The 23,408-nt window shown below is 35.6% G+C and overlaps 1 protein-coding gene across 1 annotated transcript in view; it reads left to right on the forward strand.

The window, feature by feature from the left end:
* Positions 1-23,408, forward strand: part of TEX11 (testis expressed 11) — a 144,167-nt gene that overhangs the window by 33,720 nt on the left and 87,039 nt on the right. The window contains exon 10 of the mRNA XM_039841737.1: positions 10,752-10,837. Within this exon, the coding sequence (XP_039697671.1) occupies positions 10,752-10,837 (86 nt within the window). The remainder of the gene's footprint in view (positions 1-10,751; positions 10,838-23,408) is intronic.

Here is a 23,408-nt window from a genome sequence, read left to right on the forward strand (position 1 = left end):
TGGGTGGGCAGGTCTGCTGCTGGGGTTGATGGGCCAGGCTCTTTCTTTCCCCCACTGGAAAACTCATGGGTCAAGGGGATCTCTCTTGGCACTGTGCTGTGCCAAGTTGGAAGGGCGGGTGATGCAGGTAAAGTGAGACTGTTTCTCTTACTGTTTTTTAAATTCATCTTTTCTCACATCTGTGCTCCACTAGAGTACCAGAACCTCTTACTTGGATTTGAGGACTCTTACAAATATATTTTCATCCATGAATGGTTGTTAAATCTGTGTTTCTATGTGGGGCAAGGGCTGAGACCTATTTTGCTGTCTTGCTGATATCACTTCTATCCTACATTTCTTGAATCCATAGGTGCATATGTTTCTCTAAATGTGGGAAATATTAAGCCATTATTTCTTAAATATGTTTTTTAGTACCACACCTTGTCTCTTTTCTGGGACACTAATGATGCTAAATTGAGTTTTTTGTTGTTTTGTTGTTGTGGTTGTTGTTATAATTCTGCAGATACTTGATGCTGTTTTCCCCACCAATATTTTTTCCTCTCTTTTTCAAATTGCTGGGTTGATGTCTATTTTCAAGTTTACTGTCTCTTTCCTTTTTCGTTTGCATTCTGCTACTGAGTCCATCCAGTGAGGGTTTTTGTTCTCTTACTGTATATTTGAGTTTGAACATTTCCATTTGGTTCTTTATATTTTCTATTTCGGGGATTAGGAAACTTTCTGTAAATTACAAGAGAGTTAATATTTTAGCCTTTGTGGATCACATACATGCTGTGTTGCATAATTTTTTTCAATAATCCTTCAAAAATGTAAAAACAATTTTTAGCTCACAGTCTATTGGCCTACAGGTTGTAGTTTGCTGAGTGATCCCTGTTCTGTTTCTTTGCTGAGACTTTCTATTTTTCTGTTTGTTTTGAGAGTGTTCATAATTGCACGTTCTATTTTATAAGAACTGATTTAATGTCTTTATCAGATATTTCCAATTTCTTTGTCATCTCATTGCCAACGTCTGTTGATTGTCTTTTTTTTTTTTTCATGTAAGTTGAAGTTTTCACGGGTCTTCGTAGATTCAGTAATTTTTTATTGTATCCTAGACATTTTGAATATTATGTTTTAAGCTTCTTGGTCTTAACATATATTTTGTGAAAATGTTGATATTTTTATTTTTGCAGGTAATCAACCTAAAAGAGTCACAGCACAGTTTTCAAATTGTCTCCTAGAGACTGCGGTTCCAGTGTCAGTTCAGTTTTCAAAGGCTTTGCAGTGCTATTCAGATTTTTCCTGCATACACAACACTCATTCGTCAGTCTGGCACCTGGTGGATGTCTTTCTCTAGTTCAGTTTTCAGAATCTTTGCTATGGTAATTAAGATCAGATCCATGCTTGCTCTGGTTGTGAGATGAGCCCAGGTCTTTATCAACAACTTGACGATTTTTTTTCCTGAACTCCTTTCTCTCCATTAACTTCTTAGAAGTTTCTGATTCTCTTGAGCTACTCTTTTCAGTGCTCCACCTGGTAACTGTCCATATATGCAGTTGTACTGCATCTGGGGCCAAGCAGTGGGAAGATAGAAACAGAAAAAAAAGCAGCGGGGTTTTTCCCAAGTTTCTCTTGGAACTGCAGCACCCCAAGTGGAGAGAAAGGTTTCCCTCCCACAAAGTTTTAACTCTTGTAGTTTCCCCTGGCTGCCATTGCTTTTGCTACCATGGAATTAATTGCCTGGGGTCTAGGTCAGAAGAGAGTTAAATAATTAAACAAAAAGTTAAAGAGAAAATTAAAACTGAAAACAGGAGTTTTGCACTGTCTCTGAGCAGCTCAAGCTGGAACTAGAGATGGTTTCTCAATCTGCACCAGGATGCTCACTGCTTTGTTTCTGGCTGCATTAACTTAGGCCAGGGAGTACCAGAGGAAAAGAATGGTGAACTCACCGTCAGTTTGCTGTTACTTTGAATTCTGGTATTCTTCTCCACTCTGCCCTCTGCTGTTTTCTTTTCAGAGACATCACATAGCTATACAGTCAGTCCATGTTTTATAGTTATGTTCAGTGAGAGAGAAGGAGGGAAATGTCCTTATTCCATCTTATTCAGACCTAGAATTCTATTTCTTTTGATGCTCAACTTTCCTCAAATTTGGCCACTGAGAGCCCCTTTAATCTGGTTTTTGTGTCTTTTTAACATATCGCCATCACTTGTGAGTACTTGTTTTTTCTCTCCAGGCTGACTTATCCTGCAGGAGAGGTCCTGCTCAAACCACGGAATTAGCTATTTCTCTGAGGAGCTCTGGTTCCTTTTGGTGGAAAATTCTGTTTAGAAGCCAAGATCTGGGCACTAGGTATAATTGTTGCTTTTGGGGTGTCACCACTGTCACTCTTGGCAAACAGAGCGTGTGTGTGTGTGTGTGTGTGTGTGTTATTATTGGTGGTGACATTTGTGTATATATAATATACATATGTAGTATATACGTATATATACATTTCCATTCATATTTATCTGTATTCTGTCTACTTATCCATCCATCCATCCATCCACCCATAACCTATCATCTACCTATCTGTGTATCTAATCTACTGAAAGCCATGATACCTTCAACTCCAAACCACAGTCAACACCAAAGTGTCCATCCTAGCGTTCCCCCTTCCATATTTCTAATTCTTTTCTCCAGAAATGAGAAACCTAGTTTTTGTTATACTTAATATAGTTGCGTATTTAATCAATACCCATGTACCTAACCAGTCTCCCATCTCTTCTGCCACCCTCTTCACTGTGAAGGTGCCTTCCTCTCCTTGCTCATGCCCTGGCTCTATTTTCTGGGTCTCCTCCTCTGGGCGCACACACTCCACCCTGCCCCAACATCCTGTGTTCAGCCATTGTAGGTGCTCTCTCACCCTGCTTAGGCTCTGACTTTCTATGCTCATCCCCTGGTGGATGAACAATACATTCTTATACTAGAATGATCGCATACAGTCTTATCAGGGAAACCATGCGCTCATCCCCAGAGTCTCTGTCCCTTAGAAAATTACAGAACTATAAAACTACCTAAAATTCCTATAATCGAAGTGGTTACAGTTACAAAACAAGAGAAAGTGAACAAAAACTGGGTGTGAGGCATGGCTGACTTCACAAGATGTCTCTAGTCCTTGGAAGAGGATTTTATAAAGTTCTGAAAAATCAAAACCCCCAAAACCTACTCTTAAAGCAAGTTAAACTTAGCTTCTACTTTAAAGTAAATGTATGCCACACGGTACTTCTAGGAGCTCGGTGGAGGTGTTGTGAAATCAAGTAATGAAATGGTTAGAAATAATTGGTTCAGTGTCCAGCTTCTGTAGGTTCATAGTGAAAAATCAATTCACTGGAATAATTGTGACATCGTGATATTTTGTGTAAATGAATTTTGTTTAGTGAGCATTAGAAAATTCTTCCAATTCGAACACTTATTTAAAAAAAAATGTTTGTGTATATAGTTACCTACTTTCGTAAGTAGAACTTAGACACTTTCTTTGTTATTTGAGATTCTTGTAATTACTCTAAACAATGTTTGTGATATACGTACAGCATCGTAGGAGGTACTTAGTGTGGCTACTGATGAGATGCTCCACTGCTCTGAAACTCATTGTTGCCATCTGTAAAATGAGTGTATGATGACGTGGTCTCAAATGTCCCTTCAGTATAAAAACTTCTAGTCTTTGATATAGAGAAGCCCTGGGCCATAGCTCAGAGTGTTTGTGTCTATGTATATATTTTTTATAGCAAAAATCTCTTAATAGCGCACTGTTTTCTTAATTCCTTACCTGTTTCTCCTCAAAGTTTGAAACTAATTAGAAGTTTATTTTCATTAGTCGATTGGTGTGTTTGGCTTGCTTTTATCTTTCATTTGTAATTTTAGATTGCTCTAGAATTTATAGCGTAGCGTTTTACTTCATTGTGAAACTTCATTTATACAAGAAAAATGGTTGATTGGTCTCTGAAACCCTTTAAAATTATGAAATCAAGCTTCGGCTAGACTTCACTGCTGTTCTGTCGGGGCACAAGCTTGTAAGTGGAGTCTGGGCTGCCTGCCCTGCATCACCTCTCTTGCCTATTTAAACTTGCTATTTTGTAGCCAGATATCTGACACTTATTTGTAAGATTTTGTACACATCTTTCTGTAGTAAAATCTAATCTCCTGGCACACAAATGAATTACTCCTGTGGAAGGAAAATTCAGTTTTCTGCCTGTTACGGTAGCTGAGATATAATTGCTTTTCTAACCCTTTCCACCCACTGCTTTGTATATCTGGACAAAACTTACTTTAAGGTATAAACTTTCATTCCAAATTCAAAATGATTTGAACCTTAAAAATGGCTCATTGGAATCTTTGTAATAACATGTTCCATTAAATTTAAAGTGAGTTACATACATTCTAACTAAATACCTACTGCGTATGGAAAGCTTGGTCACGTTCTTGGCTGCAGTGAAGCTCTTTGTGTAGTCATTAGAATGTTAACGCTTCTCACAAATCTTCAGTGTTTATTTTTACTTAAGGCTAGCACTGTATTTTGTTTGTTTGTTTTGTTCTTTAGATTTCACATACAAGCGAGATCATATGGTATTTGTCCCTGTCTGTCTGACTTATCTCACTTAGCATAATATCTTCCAGGTCCATCTATATTGTGGTAAATGGTAAGATTTCATTCTTTTTTAATGGCTGATTAATAATAGTCCATTGTATGTATGTACCACCCTTTCTTTATCCAGTCATCTGTTGATAGGCATTTAGGTCGCTTCCATATCTTGGCTATTGTAAATAATGCTGCAGTGAACATAAGGGTGCGTAGATCTTTTCAAATTAGTGTTTTGGATTTCTTCAGATAAATACCCAGAAGTGGAATTGGAATCACTGAGTTATAAGATAGTTCTATATTTCATTTTTTGAGGAAGCTCCAGACTGTTTTCCATAGCGGCTGCACCCATTTGCAATCCCACCAACAGTGCGCGAGGGTTCCCTTTTCTCCACATCCTCGCCAGCACTTGTTGTTTTTGAATTATTGATGATGGCCATTCCGACGGGTGTGAGGTGATATCTCCTTGTGATTTTAATTTGCATTTCTGTGATGATTAGTGATGTTGAGCATCTTTTCATGTGTCATTTGGCCACCTGTATGTCCTCTTTGGAATCATTGTTATTCTGAAACACTTGCGGTTTACTTTTTAGGCCTACTATTACATGTAATTTTTATTTTTTATCACTAGCACATAAAGAGAAACGTAATTCTACAGTTCTTGTTACAAAATTATCAGTCTCATACCCCTCCCATCGTTTTTTATCTTACACAGTAGCTAATTTCAATCATTTTAGCTGGTTGGTTTTATATTTACCTTCACATTTCTGAATAGTGTTCTTATACTACCAGTTCTTGAGTTCTTAGTTTTAGATACCATTTGTTGACTTCCCACTTTAGAGGATGAATTCGGATCATTTTCAGCTTCCCTCTACCTGTACCACACATATGCCCACTTTGTCACTCTATCATCTCTATATGGTTATGCAATAATTTTGGTTAGATTACTGTTTATACTGCTATGTTTATGTAAATGCTATGTTCTGTCGAACCATATAGGATACTATGATTACTTTTTCTTTCCTGTACAACATTTTGTTTTCCTTGGAGTTAATAATTGCATTGGTTTTCCTGATCAATTAGTATTCCATGTACTTAATAGTATCTCTTCTCCAATATTATTTCTCCTTTAATTATGTAAATTTCTTTTCAACATGTTAAAATATTTTTGTTAGTTTTATCAGTTTCATTTGCTTGAAGTGCTCTAATCTGGGCAGGTTGCTCTCTAGGCACACGTCACAGTTTTTGTTTGAGATCTTCCTTCGGTGACTTGGGACTTCTCTTCACCTCTCTCTTAGTTTGAGCCTCTGTTTCTTGATTCCTATGTCTTTCTTTTTGTGGTTTTACTTCCTCATTTTTGTGCAGAATATCCTGTAGCTTCCTGAGAATGTTTGCAAGGGATATAAATTTATTTAAAAACTTTGCATGTCTAAACATATTTTTATTCTACCATCACATTTACAATTTGACTAGATGTAGAATTATTGGTTAGAAATAATTTTAAAGCTTTGATTATACTGTCTTCTAGCTTCTGATATTACTATTGAGAAATTTGATGCCTTTTTGATACTTTTTTCCCTCTAATATCCTTTATTTTTATTAAGGTAAAAATCCTATAATATGAAAGCAACCATTTTAAAGTATACGGTTTAGTGGCATTTAGTATATTCACAATGTTGTGCAACCCTCATTTTTGTCTAGTTCCAAAACATTTTAATCATCCCCAGAGGAAATCTCATACCCATTATGCAGTTAGTTTTCATTCTCTGCTCTTCCCAGCCCCTAGAAGTCATTTCTCTGCTTTCTGTCTCTGTGGAATTGCCTATTATAATAGTCCATGGTTTAGATAGACCATGTTTTGTTCATCCATTTACCAGTTGATGGAGATTTGGGTTGTTTCCCCTGTTTGAACATTGTGTATAGTGCTGTTACGAATATTCCAGTACGAGTATTTGAGTATCTGTTTTCAGTTCTTTTGGGTTTATACTTAGGACTGGAATTGCTGGGTCCTGTGGCAGTTGTCGTTGTTTGATGAAGGATTAAACTGTTTTTCACATTAGCTGTACATTTTACATTCCCATCTGTAATGTACCAGGTTCCGCTTTCTCCACATCCTCACCAATGCTTGTTATTTTCCAATTTCTTTAATTAAAGCCATCCTAGTGGGTGTGAAGCAGTATCGTGTGGTTTTGACTGGCATTTCCCTAATGACTGATGATGTGAAGCATCTTATCACATGCTCATTTGCAATTTGTATGGCCATTCTGTTCTTTGAAGAAATGTAAATTCAAGTCCTTTGTCCATTTTAAAATTGGATTGTCTTTTGATAATTAAATCTTTTGGATATGACACCCTTATCATATATACGTATATGATTTGCAAATATTTTCTTCATCTTCTAGGTTATATATTCACCCTCTGGGTAGTATCCTTTCATGTAGAAACTTTTAAAATTTTAGTGAAATTCAATTTATCTACTTTTTCTTCTGTTGCTTGTGCTTTTGGTGTCAGATCTAAGAATCCACCGACAAATCCAAGGTTATGATGATTTACCTGTCTTCTAAGAATTTTATAGCACTTAAATTGACAAAATTCTTTAATCCACTTTGACTTAATTTTTGTACCCGGTGTTATGGAGGAGTCCATATTCATGTGAAAACCCAGTTTATCATTTGTTGAAGAGAGTATTCTTTTCCCATTGACTGGTTTAGGCACCTTTGTCAAAAATCAATTGACCGTAGGTGTTGAATTTTATTTCTGTGCTCTCAGTTCCATTGCATTGTTTATGTGTAAGTCCTATGACAGTCCAATACTGTTTGATTACTGTAGCTTTGTTGTACCATACATCTGAAATATGGACGTTTGAGACTTCCAACTTTGTTTTTATTTTTCAAAATTATTTCAGCATAGTTTTGAAATTTTCTGTGTAAAGATATTTCATATTCAATTGCTATCTTAAGTGATATCTGTAAGATTATATTTTTAATTTTTTTTGTCATTGATGTATAAGAATACAGTTGTTTATAAATGTTTACTTAATATCCAGCAACTTTTCTGTCTTCTTATTAATTCTAATAATTTTATCCATAAAGTTATCCGTAAATATTTTCTTGGATTCTTTGCCTGTTTTTACCATCTCTTTCTTTTGGCTCTGTTGCTATCTGTTTCACATTATAAATTACTAGAAGACAGACACCTTTCTTTAATATGCTTTGTAGAGTAAATGGACCCTGAACTGTGTATTGAAAGATATGAAGAGAGATTCTTAGGTGGTGTATAAGGAAAGAAAACTTTTTTGGTAACTTGTGCAGTGTTAGAGCTGATAAGGGAAAATGAAATGGAGAGACAGAGGAAAGAGCTGAATTAGAAGACATAAGATATGTAACAGAAGCGTAATTGTGCCCTCATCAGGATGGGGTTAATGGTAAAAGACCTTTAAGTCCAGAAAGCTAAGAGTTATTTTATTTGGTTGATAGAACTATACTGTTAGGAAACTTATGATTTTAATTCTAAAGGTCAATGAAAGTATTTAGTGTGTTTTTGAGGGGCTTAAGGTTTAGACAAGGGACCTGAAAATCTAGGGCAGGGAATCTTATAATGACAGGAAATGATTGGATAAAGGTTAAAGAAGCTGACATAGTGTTATTCACTTAAAAGGAATTAATTAAGTATACCAGCTATCTTTTTTTTCCTGAGACATCCTTCTTGTATCTCAGAACTAGATTAAGAATTACTGTAAGGTGTTAACATCAAGGCAGAAGGTAATGCTGTATTGTTCAGAAGCAAATAAATAAAGCGTTTGAAAAATTGTATCTTTACCGGGAGAAATTACTAACAACCTATTTATTACTGAGATATCTGAGGATTAGGGAAAGGCACATAAGGGAGGGACTAGAAGGTAATGTCTTAAAGCCAATAACTGAGAAAGCCAGGCAATTATCATTCAATTATTACTACACTATTATAATTGAACAAAATGTAAAAATCCATTACCTATAAATGTTTAAAAGACATCTCATTTTGCAAGCAATACACAGTGGCAAAAAAATACAAAGAAAAATAGCTCGAAATTTGAGACTGGGCAAAGAAGAGGTTTGCTTTTTCTGAATTTTAAAAACCGAATTTACAAAATAATTTGCTGAAAAAAAAGTTATCTAGTTAATTAAAAATAAAAAGCCTTTTAATGAACTGAAAAGTTAATGATCAAACTCATTTTTGGCAGTAATATCTAATTCAGTTTTTAAAATCACCTAATAATCTCATCTCGGCATTGTAAAGTAGGTTTTCGGTTGGAACTGTCATTTCTGGGCCACGTGATGTAGCAGTGGCTGGAGGTTCTAGAGACCCCAGGGATCCTGGGGATCCCGTAATGCATTAGTAAAAGGCAATATACAAAAGTCCTTCCCATCTGCATTCTTTGTATTTTTCTTCGCCATTGTATATTGGTCGCAAAATGAAATGTTAGCACTCCATAGAGGGCTAGGAACATATTTTTTAAAGAGATATTTTTATGAACCTTAGTACTTCATACCCCATTAGAAATGTTTCATGAGGACAGAGATTTTTGTCTGTTTTGTTTCCTGTTGTATGTCTAATGTTTAAAATAGTGCCTAATAGTTAGGAAATTCTTAGTAACTATTTATTATTGAATGTATAAAAGAATGAGTGAATGCAGCAGTATTGGTAGTTAAAATGTATTTTTGTCATCAAAATAAAAATCTGCTGGGAGTCTCTTGAAAGGTATTCTAATACTCTGCAGGTTTGTTGTCATAAATTTCTTATCTCATATTCTTTTCTCCCTAGGAAGTAGCATTGAACGTAGGTCCGTTTGCAGAGATCGTGAGGGCAGAGGCAAATACTGAGGAAATTGAATACTCAGTACACTTAAATATCCATGAAAAGCTTTATTTTCCATTTTCCTCTGGACTATTAGTTGCAGGCCTCTCTGCAGCAAATGGGTGTGAGCTACATTATTTCGGTATAGCTACATAATTGGTGTGTCCCTGTGTGAACCTATGGGATCTGGAGCATAGAATGAGTTAAGCTTCTTTTTTTTTTTGCTGAAATGTCAAGAATGTATTTAAATACCTCTGGATTCTTGCCAGACCCACATTACCAAGACTATTCTTTATTTTTGATTCAAATATCCAGTCGGTCTGATGTGCTCAGGCTTGCATATTGAACTTCTTCTGAATGTACTGTAATTGAAAGGGAAACTTTTTTGGAAGCAAGACAGGTCTTTACCTATTACTTTGCCTCAGATCTTGGATTCCTAATTGAGGATCTGCTTCTGTAGTCTTACTCAGGTAAAACTTCGAAAGGACTCCTTAATCAGATTCTGGGTAGATGGTTTCTAAAGGGGGGATATTTGGATAAATTATTAGAAGTAAATTTTTTTTTTCATGCCATTTGCCAGTATTTTGACAGATGCATGTTCTGTAAGATGTGGCGTTAATGTGGGGACCAAGGTGCTGATCAGCCCACCAGAGTGTTTCCCTATGGCCCCTTTCACATCCTCGTTCCTACTTTTATCTCAGTGGTTACTTCTATAAAGAAAATTTTTGTTGTTAAAGAGGGTCCATTAAACTAATTATTTTAAATAACTCTTATGACTAGGTAAGTGCTGTGGGCACATTTTGGAACTTTAGAGTTATTTAAAGTTGTCTTAATTTTGGAATAAAAAATTATTCTTTTCCTCCCAATGGTGATTTTTTTTTTCGGTTTTGAATATACTCTCTAATCTAATGCTTTTTATTGAATATGGCAACCTACAGAGGCATTTTAGCCTGTACTTTTTCTGGGCAATTATTAGGCTTTCCACTTCCTATTATAAAGGACCTTTCAAGTCTATTAGAAATATATTTTATTTATTGTATTCTTTTATATATTTATTATTGTATCATATATTACATTTTGTATTCTTTTATATATTTTATATACTATATATTGTATTACTTTTCCATACATAACTGATGCTACCACCTGAATATTTTGTACCTCCTCTAAATAAATTGAGAGATTTTGATAAGGATAAGAGGGTTATTTTGATGTATAGAACACCTTAAGTATGTTTTAAAGAGTCTGAACTGCTGTGGAGTTTTTAATGTTAAGGAAATCATGACTCTCACATATCTTTTTTTCTTTTTTAATATTGCAGACTGGGTATCTTCACATCCTCTGTTACAACTTTGGAGTAGAAACCTACATTCAGAGTAAATATGAAGAAAGTGCTTTCTGGCTTAGGTAATATAAACAGAAATAATGAATATTATCGTAAAGTTTAGTTAATACTTACTCTAGGGTACTTTGGCAGTTTAAACATCCTCTGACTTCAAAAGTAAACATGCTAAATTTATTTACTCCTTTAACATGCATTGTTTATTATTCTTACATGTTGTCAGTTGATAGAAAAATATATTCTATTCTTACTTTAACATAAGAGCACGCTCTTCCTCCGTCCCTTTTGTATTTCCATTAAGAATGTGGAAATATTTCCCTTAGCTTTGGAACATATTGCTGTCTGCCAACCTCAGAGCATAAGGGCGGAGGCAGTGGTGGGTGGGAGTAGGATCAGCTAAAATTATTAGTCTTTAATAAATTTTGGTATTTGCACATCAATCAAGTAAGTATGTATTTTTCACTTACTGTATGCTCAGTACTATAATAAAATGTGTACTGTTGTGTCAAATCTGGAAATGTTAATGGAATAGTGCAAAAATACAGCAACTATATGCAAGAACCCTGTCTTGCACTGGATACCTAAGCCCAGCACAGATTCTGGCACGTAGAAGATACTCAGTAATTTCTAGTTAAATGACTTTACGTGAAAAATGTAATTTTTCGGAGATGTCACGTAAGGTGTTTTGAGTATCAGGGGATCATGGAGTAAAGTATATCAAATCCATTCGCTACACGTCTTCCCTTTCTGAGTACAGGGTTAATTCTGGTTCTTTGGAGATACTCCCATAATTAGTTTAACTATTATGAAATTTACATTTGCCATTAATGAAGTAAATACAGACGTGGTCATTAAGATTAAAGTACTCACAGGCATATATATCTCTGACAGAATATTTATGCAAATATCTTCTTTGTGCAAGTTACTTTAGTGCTCAAAGAATGGTCAAACTCTAAAGAATTATGCCTGACAGAAGAGGCTTATGCAGTTTATAAGAGCTCTCCTTGTCTCAATTTGGAATGCTTCACGCAAGTGTAATATACTTGAAATTTTTATTAGAAATCATTTTTATAAATCGAATTATTTAAAATAAGCCAAAGGAGCTAACTAGTTTAGCATGAGTTTTGCAACAGGTTTCCTTTAAATGAACAGCTTTTGTGTGAAGCGAATGATGAGGGAGTTTTGCTGGGCAGTATTTGCAGGTAGAGCACTCACAAAGTATGTGGCATCAACTTATCAAAACATTAGTATGCCAAGAGGACAGGAATGGGAAGGACAAAAAAATGTATGCTGGTGCCAGAGACGGCTTCTGGAAGCTTAAGTCTGTGGAGGTGAGCTTGAAGTTTATGCCAAGAATGAGGGTGAATGTTCTCCAGGAACTGGTCGTAAGAGCAGGCTGGGGTTTGAAGTGGCATGACACGTAGGTGATTTTCACAGACGCCATGGGTTATTGACCTCTTACTTGTTATCATTTTTAAGAAAACTTTACGGAAGGAAAATATGATGGTGACAAGACATGACTGACATCCATACCATAAGCTGACGTATTAGATGTTTACTATATATTTAGCGGCTATATTTTTAGGAAGATAATTTGGCTTGCAGTCATACATTTATAAAAATCTTTATAATAATAACTTTATAGAGCACCACTATGTTTGAGTCTTTTGTGTTCTTATCACTCGAACGAGATTGAGAAAAACAAGGAAGAGCTTGAATTCTAGCTCTAGTTATTATATAAGATTTCGGTCTCTTTGCCTGGTTATTTTTTCACGTCTTTCGGAATGAGTGCATGCTCTACAGGCCTGTCTTTTGAGAACAGCGAATATCATGTTCGAGGTTACATACAGTTTGGAAGTGCCCGTCCAGTCTAAAAGGAAAAGCCCGGTTCTCGCACGAATGCTAAGATACCAACGTTGCTGTCGTGTGTTAGAATTTTGTTGAAATAGAAGCCTAGAACATAAAGGACAATAAATGGGTACTGTTTATAAAGCTCTTTTATTCCCCTCAGTTCTTGTTAACGGATCTCAGTTTCGGACCGTTCTCAGTTTATATGTCTCTTCCCTGCCTTCTTTTTTTGCTAAGAAAAGTTCAAGAGCAGCTGCTGCACTCCTTCTGCCACACCCCTCTGATCATGTACCCTTATTATTACATATTATTATTATTAATTATTATTATTATTATTTCCCACTTCACCCACACACCATGTCCCCTTGTTAAAGATGCAACACATGAAGAGAAAGAAGCTGTACTTGGAAAGACATTGGGAATCCTTCAGCTTACTTCACTGCGGGTGTCAAGGTACCTGCCGTGGTGTATTCAACGACAAGTTCAGTTAGGACTCTATAGAATATAAAATTTCAGAGTTTTGAAATTAGAATGCCAGCTTTGGAACTATATTTAAGAGGTTTTTTTGTTTAATAAAATGTAATTTTTTCTCTTTTTCCTTCTCTTTTGTAATTCTTGCTATATCGAGCTCCTGTGTTCGCTCCTGACAGAAGGCAAGAATAGGTAAACGGGAAGAGACTGTTGATATAGAACTTTCTTCACAATCTAGGGGACTTGTTAGTGACCTCTCAGTTGCCCTGGTGGAGTTTAAATTTAGTGTTTATCATTCAAAGTGTTATCTAATAATTCGGACATATATTTTGCTGAAGTTGGCTTTTAGAAAAGGTGTACAGAAATTGCGCTGTAACTAATTAGTATTTTACAAGAAGCCCTGTAAACCAAACAGATCATAAATAAGTCCAACTCCAAAGGCTATGGGCTTGCACTGATTTACTGCAAAGATTTTGCACACTTTTTCCTCGGGAGGAAAACACCCTAATCCCAAACCTTAGTCATAGCCTTAATCACTGACAATGTTTTTTAATTTGTAGTAGTTCTTTCTAATTCATTCAACTGTGTTCCTTGGAGCTACTGGCTGGTAAACACTCGAAAGGCTCACTTTTTTTCCTTTGCTGTAAGAACACCTATTTTCTAATTATGATAAATTAAATTGAGGGGAGAACAGTCAAAATGAAAGGGCAATACCCATGGACATAGTAAAAATAATGTTTAAAGCTTCTTTGCTGATTAAAGAAATTATCTATGCTAATTATAAATACTTAACTATCACAAAAATACATAACATGGAAAGAAAATGTCTCATAATCCTACACTCATAAATGCTCAGTATTAACGTTTTTCTTCATATTCTTTATTATTTTTTTCAAAAACAATTTTTAAAAGCTCTTTTAATATATTTGATGACAAGGAAAAAATGAGAATCATTGAAATATATTTGGAGGATTTAAGGAATTGAGGGTTTTTTCAGAATGGACTATAAATAAAGGTTAATGGAATAAAACCAAGCCAAAGAGTATAAATAGGAAAATTCCAAATTGGTAATCCCTTGTTTTATTGGTGACAGTGAGACAAATTGGGAAAATGACAAAAGATATTTAAATGGGACAAAAACCTGCACAATTGGAAAAAAAAAAACCCCGAAGGTGTTCTGTAAAAAATAATCCAACGTTGATCTTAATAATTGAAGTTTAAAAGACCTTACTTCTTTGACCTACAGGTCAGAGACTCCGTGCTTATATATTCCTGAAGAAGAGAGTCCTTTGCAGGTTACAAAATGAGAGGATTTCTCCACTCCGAGTGTTAGAGCTCTGTGCTGTCTTTCTCTCCTCAGGATCCAAAGAAAGCATGATTTCTTCGGCATCCTTCTGAGACAGTGGTTACAGTTTACATTTTCTTAAATAAACTCACAACAACCTAAACTTAGTGTTGCTAGATTTTTTGGATGTGAATAAATAATTGAGTTGGCAGTCTTAGAGGAGGAATAATTTTTTACCTCCCTTTCTAACATTATTTTTAATTTCTCTAAAATGAATCTAAACCTCTCAGTTGGTAGCTAATGCGCGTTCCTGTGCATCAGTTGAGAATAGTTTTTGCCCTATGTGTAGTATCCTCATGTGGGAAGAGAAAGAAGTATGTTTCTTCCCTGCTTCTATAAAATTTTCTGTATCTCTCATGGAATCAGAAGAGGAGAATTCAAAAATTATACTGTCGTTTTCTAAATTCACATGATTTGAGTTATGTCATTTCCATGGTGAGTTTAAAAATAGCTATTATGTTTGCGACCAGGAGATTATTTGTGAGATTTTTTTATTTATCAGTGTTTAACCTTTACTCTGGTTATATAGGAATATATATCACCAGAGGTCTTCTAATAAGAAGTAAAGAATGAAGGAAATAAAAGTATATTTATGTGCACAAATATTAATGGTTCAGTATATGGGTCCAAGGGAGTTTTATATTGATTTTAATGCTACTTAATGTTCATTCCTTTCTTTTCCCTCCTATTCTCAGCCTGGGACCTTGAGAATTTTACAATCTTATGGAGAGCCAGGTAGTGTGATTTAGGGAAAGATTACAGAGCTAGCAGCAGAAAATCTGTTACTAATCAACTGTGTTACTTTGTGTCACTCACCTAACTACTGTGTGCTGGGATGTCCTCATCTGAAAAATAGGTGCAGTATTATCTGTGTCACAAGCTTGTAATGAAGATAACATAAGTAACATAATAGTACTTTGAAAAGTTAAAGGTATTAAATAATCATGGACTATGATAAAATTATTAACTATAAAACTGTTTATACTCACCACCTGTTTTAATGGAAAATGGAATGTATTAGCACCATCTTGTGGAAATATAACAAATTGTATAATAGCAATTTTAATAAGATAATTTGGTACAAATAACACTTTGGAGCTGCAAGAATCCTTACAGATCCTATAGTTCAGAACACAGGTTTCGAAACTGTGTTCTGTGGCGCCCCAGGGTTCTGCCAGAAGAGCCTTGGAATCTCTTTTAAGAGGAAGAGGAGCCTCACCCACAATTCTCTAAGATCCCCACCGTGCTTCAGCGAGGTTAGGCTCTCATCACTTTCCTGTGTAGTGTGTGTCCTTGGAAGATTTTGCTTGCAAAACTGATTTTCCTGCTTATAGTATGAACATGACAGCTATACATCAACTTCATTTTGTACAAATAAGGAAATGGGAATTGAGAGAGATGAAGAGGTTTATAAAACGGCACACAGCTGTGCACTAGATCTCCATTGTTTCAGGAATATGTTCCAAAGGCCGGTAGTGACATCCCCTCTTTGATTTCTGAGTTTAGTAATTTGAATTTTCTCTGTCCTTTTGTTGGTCAGTCCAGCTAAAGGTTTGTCAGTTTGTTGGATCTTTTCAAAGCACCAACTTTTGGTTTTCTTGTTTTTTCTCTGTTGCTTTTCAGTTATCCATCTCATCTGTTTTCACTGTAATCTTTATGACTTTTTTCCTTTGTGCTTGCTTTAGGTTTAGTTTGCTCTCTATTTTTCATTTTTCTAAGGTGGAATGTTGAGATCTTTTTTTTCTTTTTTTCAATATTCTTATTTATAGCTGTAGAATTTTCCCAAATCATTGCTTTAGTTCCATCCCATAAGTTTTGGTATGTGTTTTCCACTTCATTCAGCACAAGACATTTTTAAATTTCACTTGTGTTTTATTCTTTAACCTATTGTTTATTTTAAGAGTGTGTTGTTTAATTTCCACATAACTTCTGTTCCTTCTTGATTTCTAATTTAATCCCATGTAGGCGGAGAATATACTTTGTATGATTTCAGTCCTTTTAAGTCTACTGAGGCTTTTTAAGGCCTAGAATATTCTATCCTGGAGAATGTTTTATGTACACTTGAGAAGAAAGTATAGTCTGATACTATCGGGTGGAGTGTGGTATAGATGTTTGTTAGGTTCGTAGGTTTATAGTATTGGTCAAGTCTTCTGTAACCTTTTTGATTGTCTGCCTATTTTTGAAATAGACTTCTGTCTGTTTTTGAAAGTGGGGTATTGAAATCCCCAACTATCATTGTTGAATAATGTATCTCTTCACTCAGTTTTGTCAACTTTTGCTTCATGTATTTTGGGTCTCTGTTGTTAGGTCTATATGTTTATAATTGTTATCCCTTCCTGATGGATTTGCCCTTTTAGCATTATTAAAAAATCCCTCTTTACCTCTAGTAACATTTTTGTATTGAAGTCTATTTTGTCTGATATTAGTATAGCCACTCTAGTGCTCTTATGGTTGCTGTTTAAATAGTATAGCTTTTTTCATTCCTTTACTTTCAACCTCTTTGTATCTTTGAATCTAAAGTGTTTCTCTTGTTGACAACAAATAGTTGGATCTTGTTTTTTTAATCCAGTTTGAAAATCCTTGCCATTTTATTGTATTGTTTAATCCATTCATATTTAATATTAATGTTATTGTTGAATTTATATCTGACTTTTTGCTTTTTGTTTTCTGTATGTCTCATGAAAAATTTCCCCTCTTTTCCTTCTTTACTACTTCCTTTTGTCTTAAGTGGATATTTTTTGAAAATGAATTTTATTTTTTATTGTAGTAATACAATATAACATGAAATCTGCTATTTTAATCATTTTAAGCATACAATTCAGTAGCATTAATTACATTCAGTGTTATGCAGCCATCATCACTATCTATTTCCAAACTTTTTTTATCACCCAAACAGAAATTCTTTAACTTTTAAACATTATCCCTGCCCCCGCCTCCAGCCACTGGTAACCTCTAATCCATTTTCTGTCTCTCTGATTTTGCCTATTCCAGATAGATACTTCGTGAAGTGGAATCACACAATATTTGTTCTTCTTTTATGTCTGGCTTATTTTACTAGCATACTATTTTCAAGGTTGTTCCATGTCGTGGCATATATGAGAACATCATTTCTTTTTTTTTCTTTACCAATTTATTTTATTGTGGTAAAATACACGTAACATAAAGTTTACCATTTTAACCATTTCGAAGTGTGTGCCTTTAAGTACATTTGTAGTGTTGTGTAACCATCACCACTGCCCATTTCCAGAATGTTTCATCATCCCAAACTAATTCTGTGCCTATTAAACTGTAACTCCCCAGCCCCCACTCTTCTCAGCCCTTGGCAACCACTTATTCTACTTTCTGTCTATGTCTTTGCATATTCTATGTTCCTCAAATAAGTAGAGCCATATAATAGTTGTCCTTTCATTTCTGGCTTATTTTGCTTGGCATAATGTTTTCGAGGTTCATTCATGTCGTAGCAATATTTCATTGCATTTCGTGGGTAAATAATAATCTGTTTTAGGGAGTTACCACATTTTGTTTACCCACTCATCGGCTGCTGATCATTTCAGTTGTTTCCTTCTTTTTTGCTATTGTGAATAATGCTGTTATGAACATTGGTATATAAGTAGCTGCTCGAGTCCCTGCTTTCAGTTCTTTTGTGTATATACCTAGTAGTAGAATTGCTGGTTCTTAAATGGTTGTTTTATAATGTACCATTTACATTTCTTTAACAGTTAAAAAATTACATATTATTTGAGTTATTTTACTTGTGGTGGTTCTAAGGCTTACAATATACATCTTGATTTATTAGAAGTTACTTCGGATTTACACTAACTTTATTCCAGTAAAAACTTTGCTTTGATGGAATTCCATTCCCTTTTCTCTTTTTTGCTATTGTTATACTCTCTTTTTGTTATTATTATATGTATTATGTCTATATATGTTTAAAAATTCAACAGTACATGGTTATAATTAGTGCCTTATATACACTTATGTATTTTTTAAAAGATGAGAGAAAAAAAGCAGAGCACAAATATATTTATAGACTTTCTGGTATATTACTGTCTTATCATTTTTTTTGGTTTTCTTCATTTGCTTCTGTAGATTTGAGTTAACATCTGGTGTCATTTCCTTACTCTAATTATAACTTCATTTGCACCATTTCTTTGTACTGTTATTGTCAAACATGCCGCATATGTGATGTTCTAACAGCATTTTATAGTTTTTTATTTTATCTTATTTTTATAGATTTTTATGTAGTTGCTTTTTAAATAAGAAAGGAAAGAAGGAATAGACAATCAGTACTGTGTTTTATAATTATCTACATAATTACTTTACTAACACTCTTTTTATATGAATTCAGATTGTTGTCTGGTATCACTTGCTTTCAGCCTGAAGAACGTTCTTTTGTATTTTTTGTAAGGCAGATTGGGTGGCAGTAAATTCTCTCAGTTTTTGTTTATCTGGGCATGTATTTATTTAGTCTTCATTTTGGAAAATAGTTTTTCTAGATTCAGGATTCCTAGTTGACAGTTCTTTTTTCTCTTTAAGCACTTCGATTGCATCATCCCTGCCTTATGACCCGCACTGTTTCCGATGAGGAGTGAGCTGGTAATCTAATTGTTGTTCCCTTTTACATGGTGAATCATTTTTGTCTTACTGCTTTTGAGATTTTCTGTTTATCTTTGACTTTCCATAATTTCGTCACAATGTGTCTGGGTGTGGATTTTTTGTGTTCTTTTACTTGGAGCCCATTTTGCTTCTTAGATGTGTAGACTATTATTTTTCATCAAATTTGGGAAGTTTTCAACCATTATTTCTTTGAATATATTTTCTATCCCTTTCTCACTTCTCTCCTTCCGGTACTCCTATTTTGCACATGTTGGTGTGCGTAATGATATCCCACATTTCTCTGGGGCTCTGTTCTTTTTTCTTTTTTCCTCTTTTTAAATTAAATTTATTGGGGTGATATTGGTTAATAAAATTATATAGGTTTCAAGTGTACAATTCAATAATACATCATCTGTATATTGCATTGTGTGTCCACCACCCAAAGTCAAATCTCCTTCTGTCACCATATATTTGACCCCTTTTACCCTTATCTACCTCCTCTGTTTCTTTTTGTTCTTCACATTTGCATAATCACTATCAATCTATCTTCAAATGTGTTTATTCTTTTCTTGCTTGCTCAAATCTACTGTTGAGCCTCTCTAGTGAATTTTTTCTTGCAGTTAATGTACTTTTCAACTCCAGAATTTCCATTTGGTTCTTTTTTTATAATTTCTATTACTTAATGGATATATTCTTACTCTGCATTTGATGAATCATTGTTATACCTTCCTTTACTTCTTTAACCATGGTTTCCTATAGTTCTTTGATCATATTTATAATAGCTGCTTTGAAATATTTTTCTGCTAAGTGCAATATCTGGGACCTCTCAAAGGCAGTTTCTAGTGCCTGTTCTTTTTCCTCTGTGTGAGCCACACTTTACTGTTTTCTTGTATGTCTTGTAATATTTTGTTGAAAACTACACATTTTGGATAATATATTGTAACAAGTCTGGATATCGATTCCCCTCCCCCCTTTTTGGAACTTATTGTTCTTTTTATTGTTTGGTCATTTGGCCACTCGATTGGACTAATTCTTTGAAGTCTATTTTTCCCCACATAGTCTGTGACCTCTTATGTTCCTGTTCAGAATTTTTCCCTTTGTTTTTGTCTTTTCATGGCTTTCTAGGGTTCACCCCGGCATCCATGTAAGCCACTTATAGGTCAAAGGTTGCGTTTAAGTCCACCTTGCTTAGATTTCCCCCTTCTTTGTCCGCAGTTCAGTGAATTTATAATTTCGCCCTGTGTTCGACCAGAGGATAGTAGCTAGCAGGTTTTCTGTCTGGTCATGCCTGAAAGGGTAGTCTTGAGCATGTCCACAGTCTCTAAGAACTCCCCAGGTATGAGTGTGATTCGATATTTTTAAAGAAACAATTTTTAGAGCAGTTTTAGGTTTACAACATAACTGAGAGGAAGGTGTAGAGTTTTCTCACATACTCAATGCCTGTACACATATTTAGCCTCCTCCATAATTAGCAAAACTCACTAGAATGGTTTCTTTCTCCAAAGAACTTCTTTTTAATATTGCTTGTAAGACTGGTCTACTGGCAACAAATTCCCTCAAAAGGAAAAAGTCTTTATTTCTCCTTTACTTTTGAATGATATTTTCACAGCGTACAGAATTTTAGGTTGGTGGTATTTTTCTCAACACTTTTAAATATTTCACTCTACTCTCTTCTTGCATGGTTTCTGAGAAGTTGGGTGTAATTTTTATCTTTGCATCCTTATAGATAAGACGTTTTTCCCCTCTGGCTTGTTTCAGGATTTTTTTCTTTATATTTAATTTTCTATAATTCGAAAATGATATGTCTAAGTGTAATTTTATCGGCATTTATCCTGCTTGATGTTCCCTGAGTTTCCTAGATATGTGCTTAGGTATTGGATATTAATTTGCTGGAAAGTCTCAGTCATTATTTTTTCAAGTATTTCTTCTGTTCCTTTCTCACATTTTTTCCCCTTCCATTATTTCACTTTTACTTACATTATACCTTTTGTAGCTACCTCATGGTCCTTGGATATTCTGTTATTTTTTTTTTCAACCTTTGTTTTCTTTGCCTTTCTGTTTTCAGTGATTATGTTGATATATTCTCTAGCTCATAGAATCTTCCTTATCCATGTCCAGTTTATTAAAAAGCCCATCAGAGACATTTTTCATGTCTGTTACAGTGTTTTTCATCTCTAGTATTTATTTTTGGTTCTTTCTTAGGATTTCCATCTCTTTGCTTACATTATTCATCTATCTCCTTTATCCATTAGAGCCCTTAGAATAAGTAACCATAGTCATTTTAAATTCTCAGCCTGATAATTCTAACATCTCTGCCGTGTCTGGCGCTGATGCTTGCTCTGTCCCTTTGAATTGTTTTTGCTTTTTGATGTGCCTTGTAATTTTTCTTCATAGGTGGACATGATGCACTGAGTGAAAGGAATTATTGTAAGTAGGATCTTCTTAATGCATTGGTTAGGTTTGTAGGGAGTGGAGGAATTCTGTAGCCCTATGATTAGTTCTCAGTCCTTTTGATGAGGCTGTGCCTCTCAACTGTGAATTTCACAAGTGTTCCTCAGTTTTTTTCTCCCCTTTTAGGTGGTGCAGAAAGGCTAGAGTAGGGTAGGGCTAAGTATTTTTCTTCCCTATGTCAGTTAGGCTCTGTTAATACCCCGGGAGGTTAGACTTGGGGTAACTGGTTTCCTCTGAGGGCAAGTCTCATTAAGATAAATAGATTGCTCTGGGGTTTAAAATAGTTTCTTTTAGCCTCCTCTCCTGCCAAAAACCCAGGAGGATTTTTTTTTCCTGATATTTGCTATGGGAATCCAGTGGAGCCTCTTGCAGGTCCATCTGAGAATATTGTGGGTTCTCCCCTATGGCTATATTCCTCTGCAGTTTTTAACTCTCATACTTGTCCTCACTGCGCCTCCAGCGATCTCTGTTTTACAGATCGTAATTTCCTCTTCTGGCACTGGTTTCCTTGGCAGTTTCTGCTCGTGAGTCTCTCCTGTGGTAAGCCACAACTCCTTGTGCTTGCCTGTCTGTATCTCCGGTCTTTGGGGAAGTAGTTTGCCCTGTGTCTTCCCCTCTCTTATGGATCCAAGAAGAGTTGTTGATTTTTTACGTTCTTTTTATGTTCAGCTTTTTACTTGTTGTTAGGACAGGATAGTGACTTCTAAGCTTCTTACACATGGAAACAAAAACCAGAAGTGTGATTTGGTTTTTAGTTTTTAAGCTTGGCTTCTTTACTATTGTAAACCAAAATTAATTTTAGACCATAATAAAGAATAAAAGGCATCTATGTGAGCAAAAAGGTGCTGCAGCCTCAGAGACACAGATTCAGATAGCAGCTTAAATTGCATTCTACCAAGACAAAGGAGAGGCCACCTTTTACACCGAAAGTTCCCACTCAGATTCTCAATTAGGTCTGTTTTATGTAAATGAGGTATCTTAATTGTGCAGTTCTGATTGACCAGGGCAGGTCTCAGTTCATTGGTAGAAAGATGAAACCAGGGCTTCCTGGCAGTGGTTGACTCAGAGGGCATTAACAAACGGGACATCTGAGGCTCTTCTGGGTAGACAGAGTATGTGAGAAGGCCCTGTCAGAAAATGGCTGCTAGGCTCTTATTATTTATGGGATTTGGGCCCTCAGCTGACCATGAGGAACCCATCTCAGAGGATAAATTCCTTTTGGGGGTTCACACCATCACCCCTGGATCAGAGTAGCTTAATTTTCAGTTGTTTGTTAAGTTCTGAAGCCATTTGAGCCATTCAGGCGCAAGGCTCTTTGCTGATGGATCTGTGCATTTCTTGAGGAGCACTTTTCAGTTGACCCCACATCACCCTCTGATGTCTCCTGAGTGGGTGCAGCCTAGCACGTATGCTTAACCTTCTGTACCCTCAGAGGTGAGTGGGAGCCCAGGCTTGTTCTTGCTGTCTTGTTCCCCTCTGTGAAACTTCTGGCTCTTTGCTATTTCATTTATTGCCACTGTGATCTGGAGCTCCCAGTCCTCTTTTAAATGCTCACGGTCAAGATCTCCATTGTTTCTGACAGTGCCCGCAGGCAGGCACTTCTCCTCCTGTGTTCCAGGTAAACTCAGTCCCCTCGGGCTACAGTGCCAAGTTCTTCCTCCTTATTGCCTGTTTCTCCCCCGGGCAGAACGTCTGTGCCACACTACTGGAGTCGGGGGCGGGAGCATGGAATGCTTCTCCTGGAGTGACACCCTGCCCTCAGAGTGGATATTAAAGAGTTGGTAGTCTGTGATCTTATTAGCATATCATCCTGGCATGGAAACTGCCCAATGAGCCAGTCTGGGTGAAGGTAATGAGGGGCCTAGTACCTATCTATCTATCTGTCTATCTATTACACCTCCAGTATCTGGTCTCCCTGGGTGGTC

The sequence above is a fragment of the Pteropus medius genome, unplaced genomic scaffold (genome assembly GCF_902729225.1).
Source record: "Pteropus medius unplaced genomic scaffold, Ma_sr-lr_union100, whole genome shotgun sequence".
Classification (NCBI taxonomy): Eukaryota; Metazoa; Chordata; class Mammalia; order Chiroptera; family Pteropodidae; genus Pteropus; species Pteropus medius.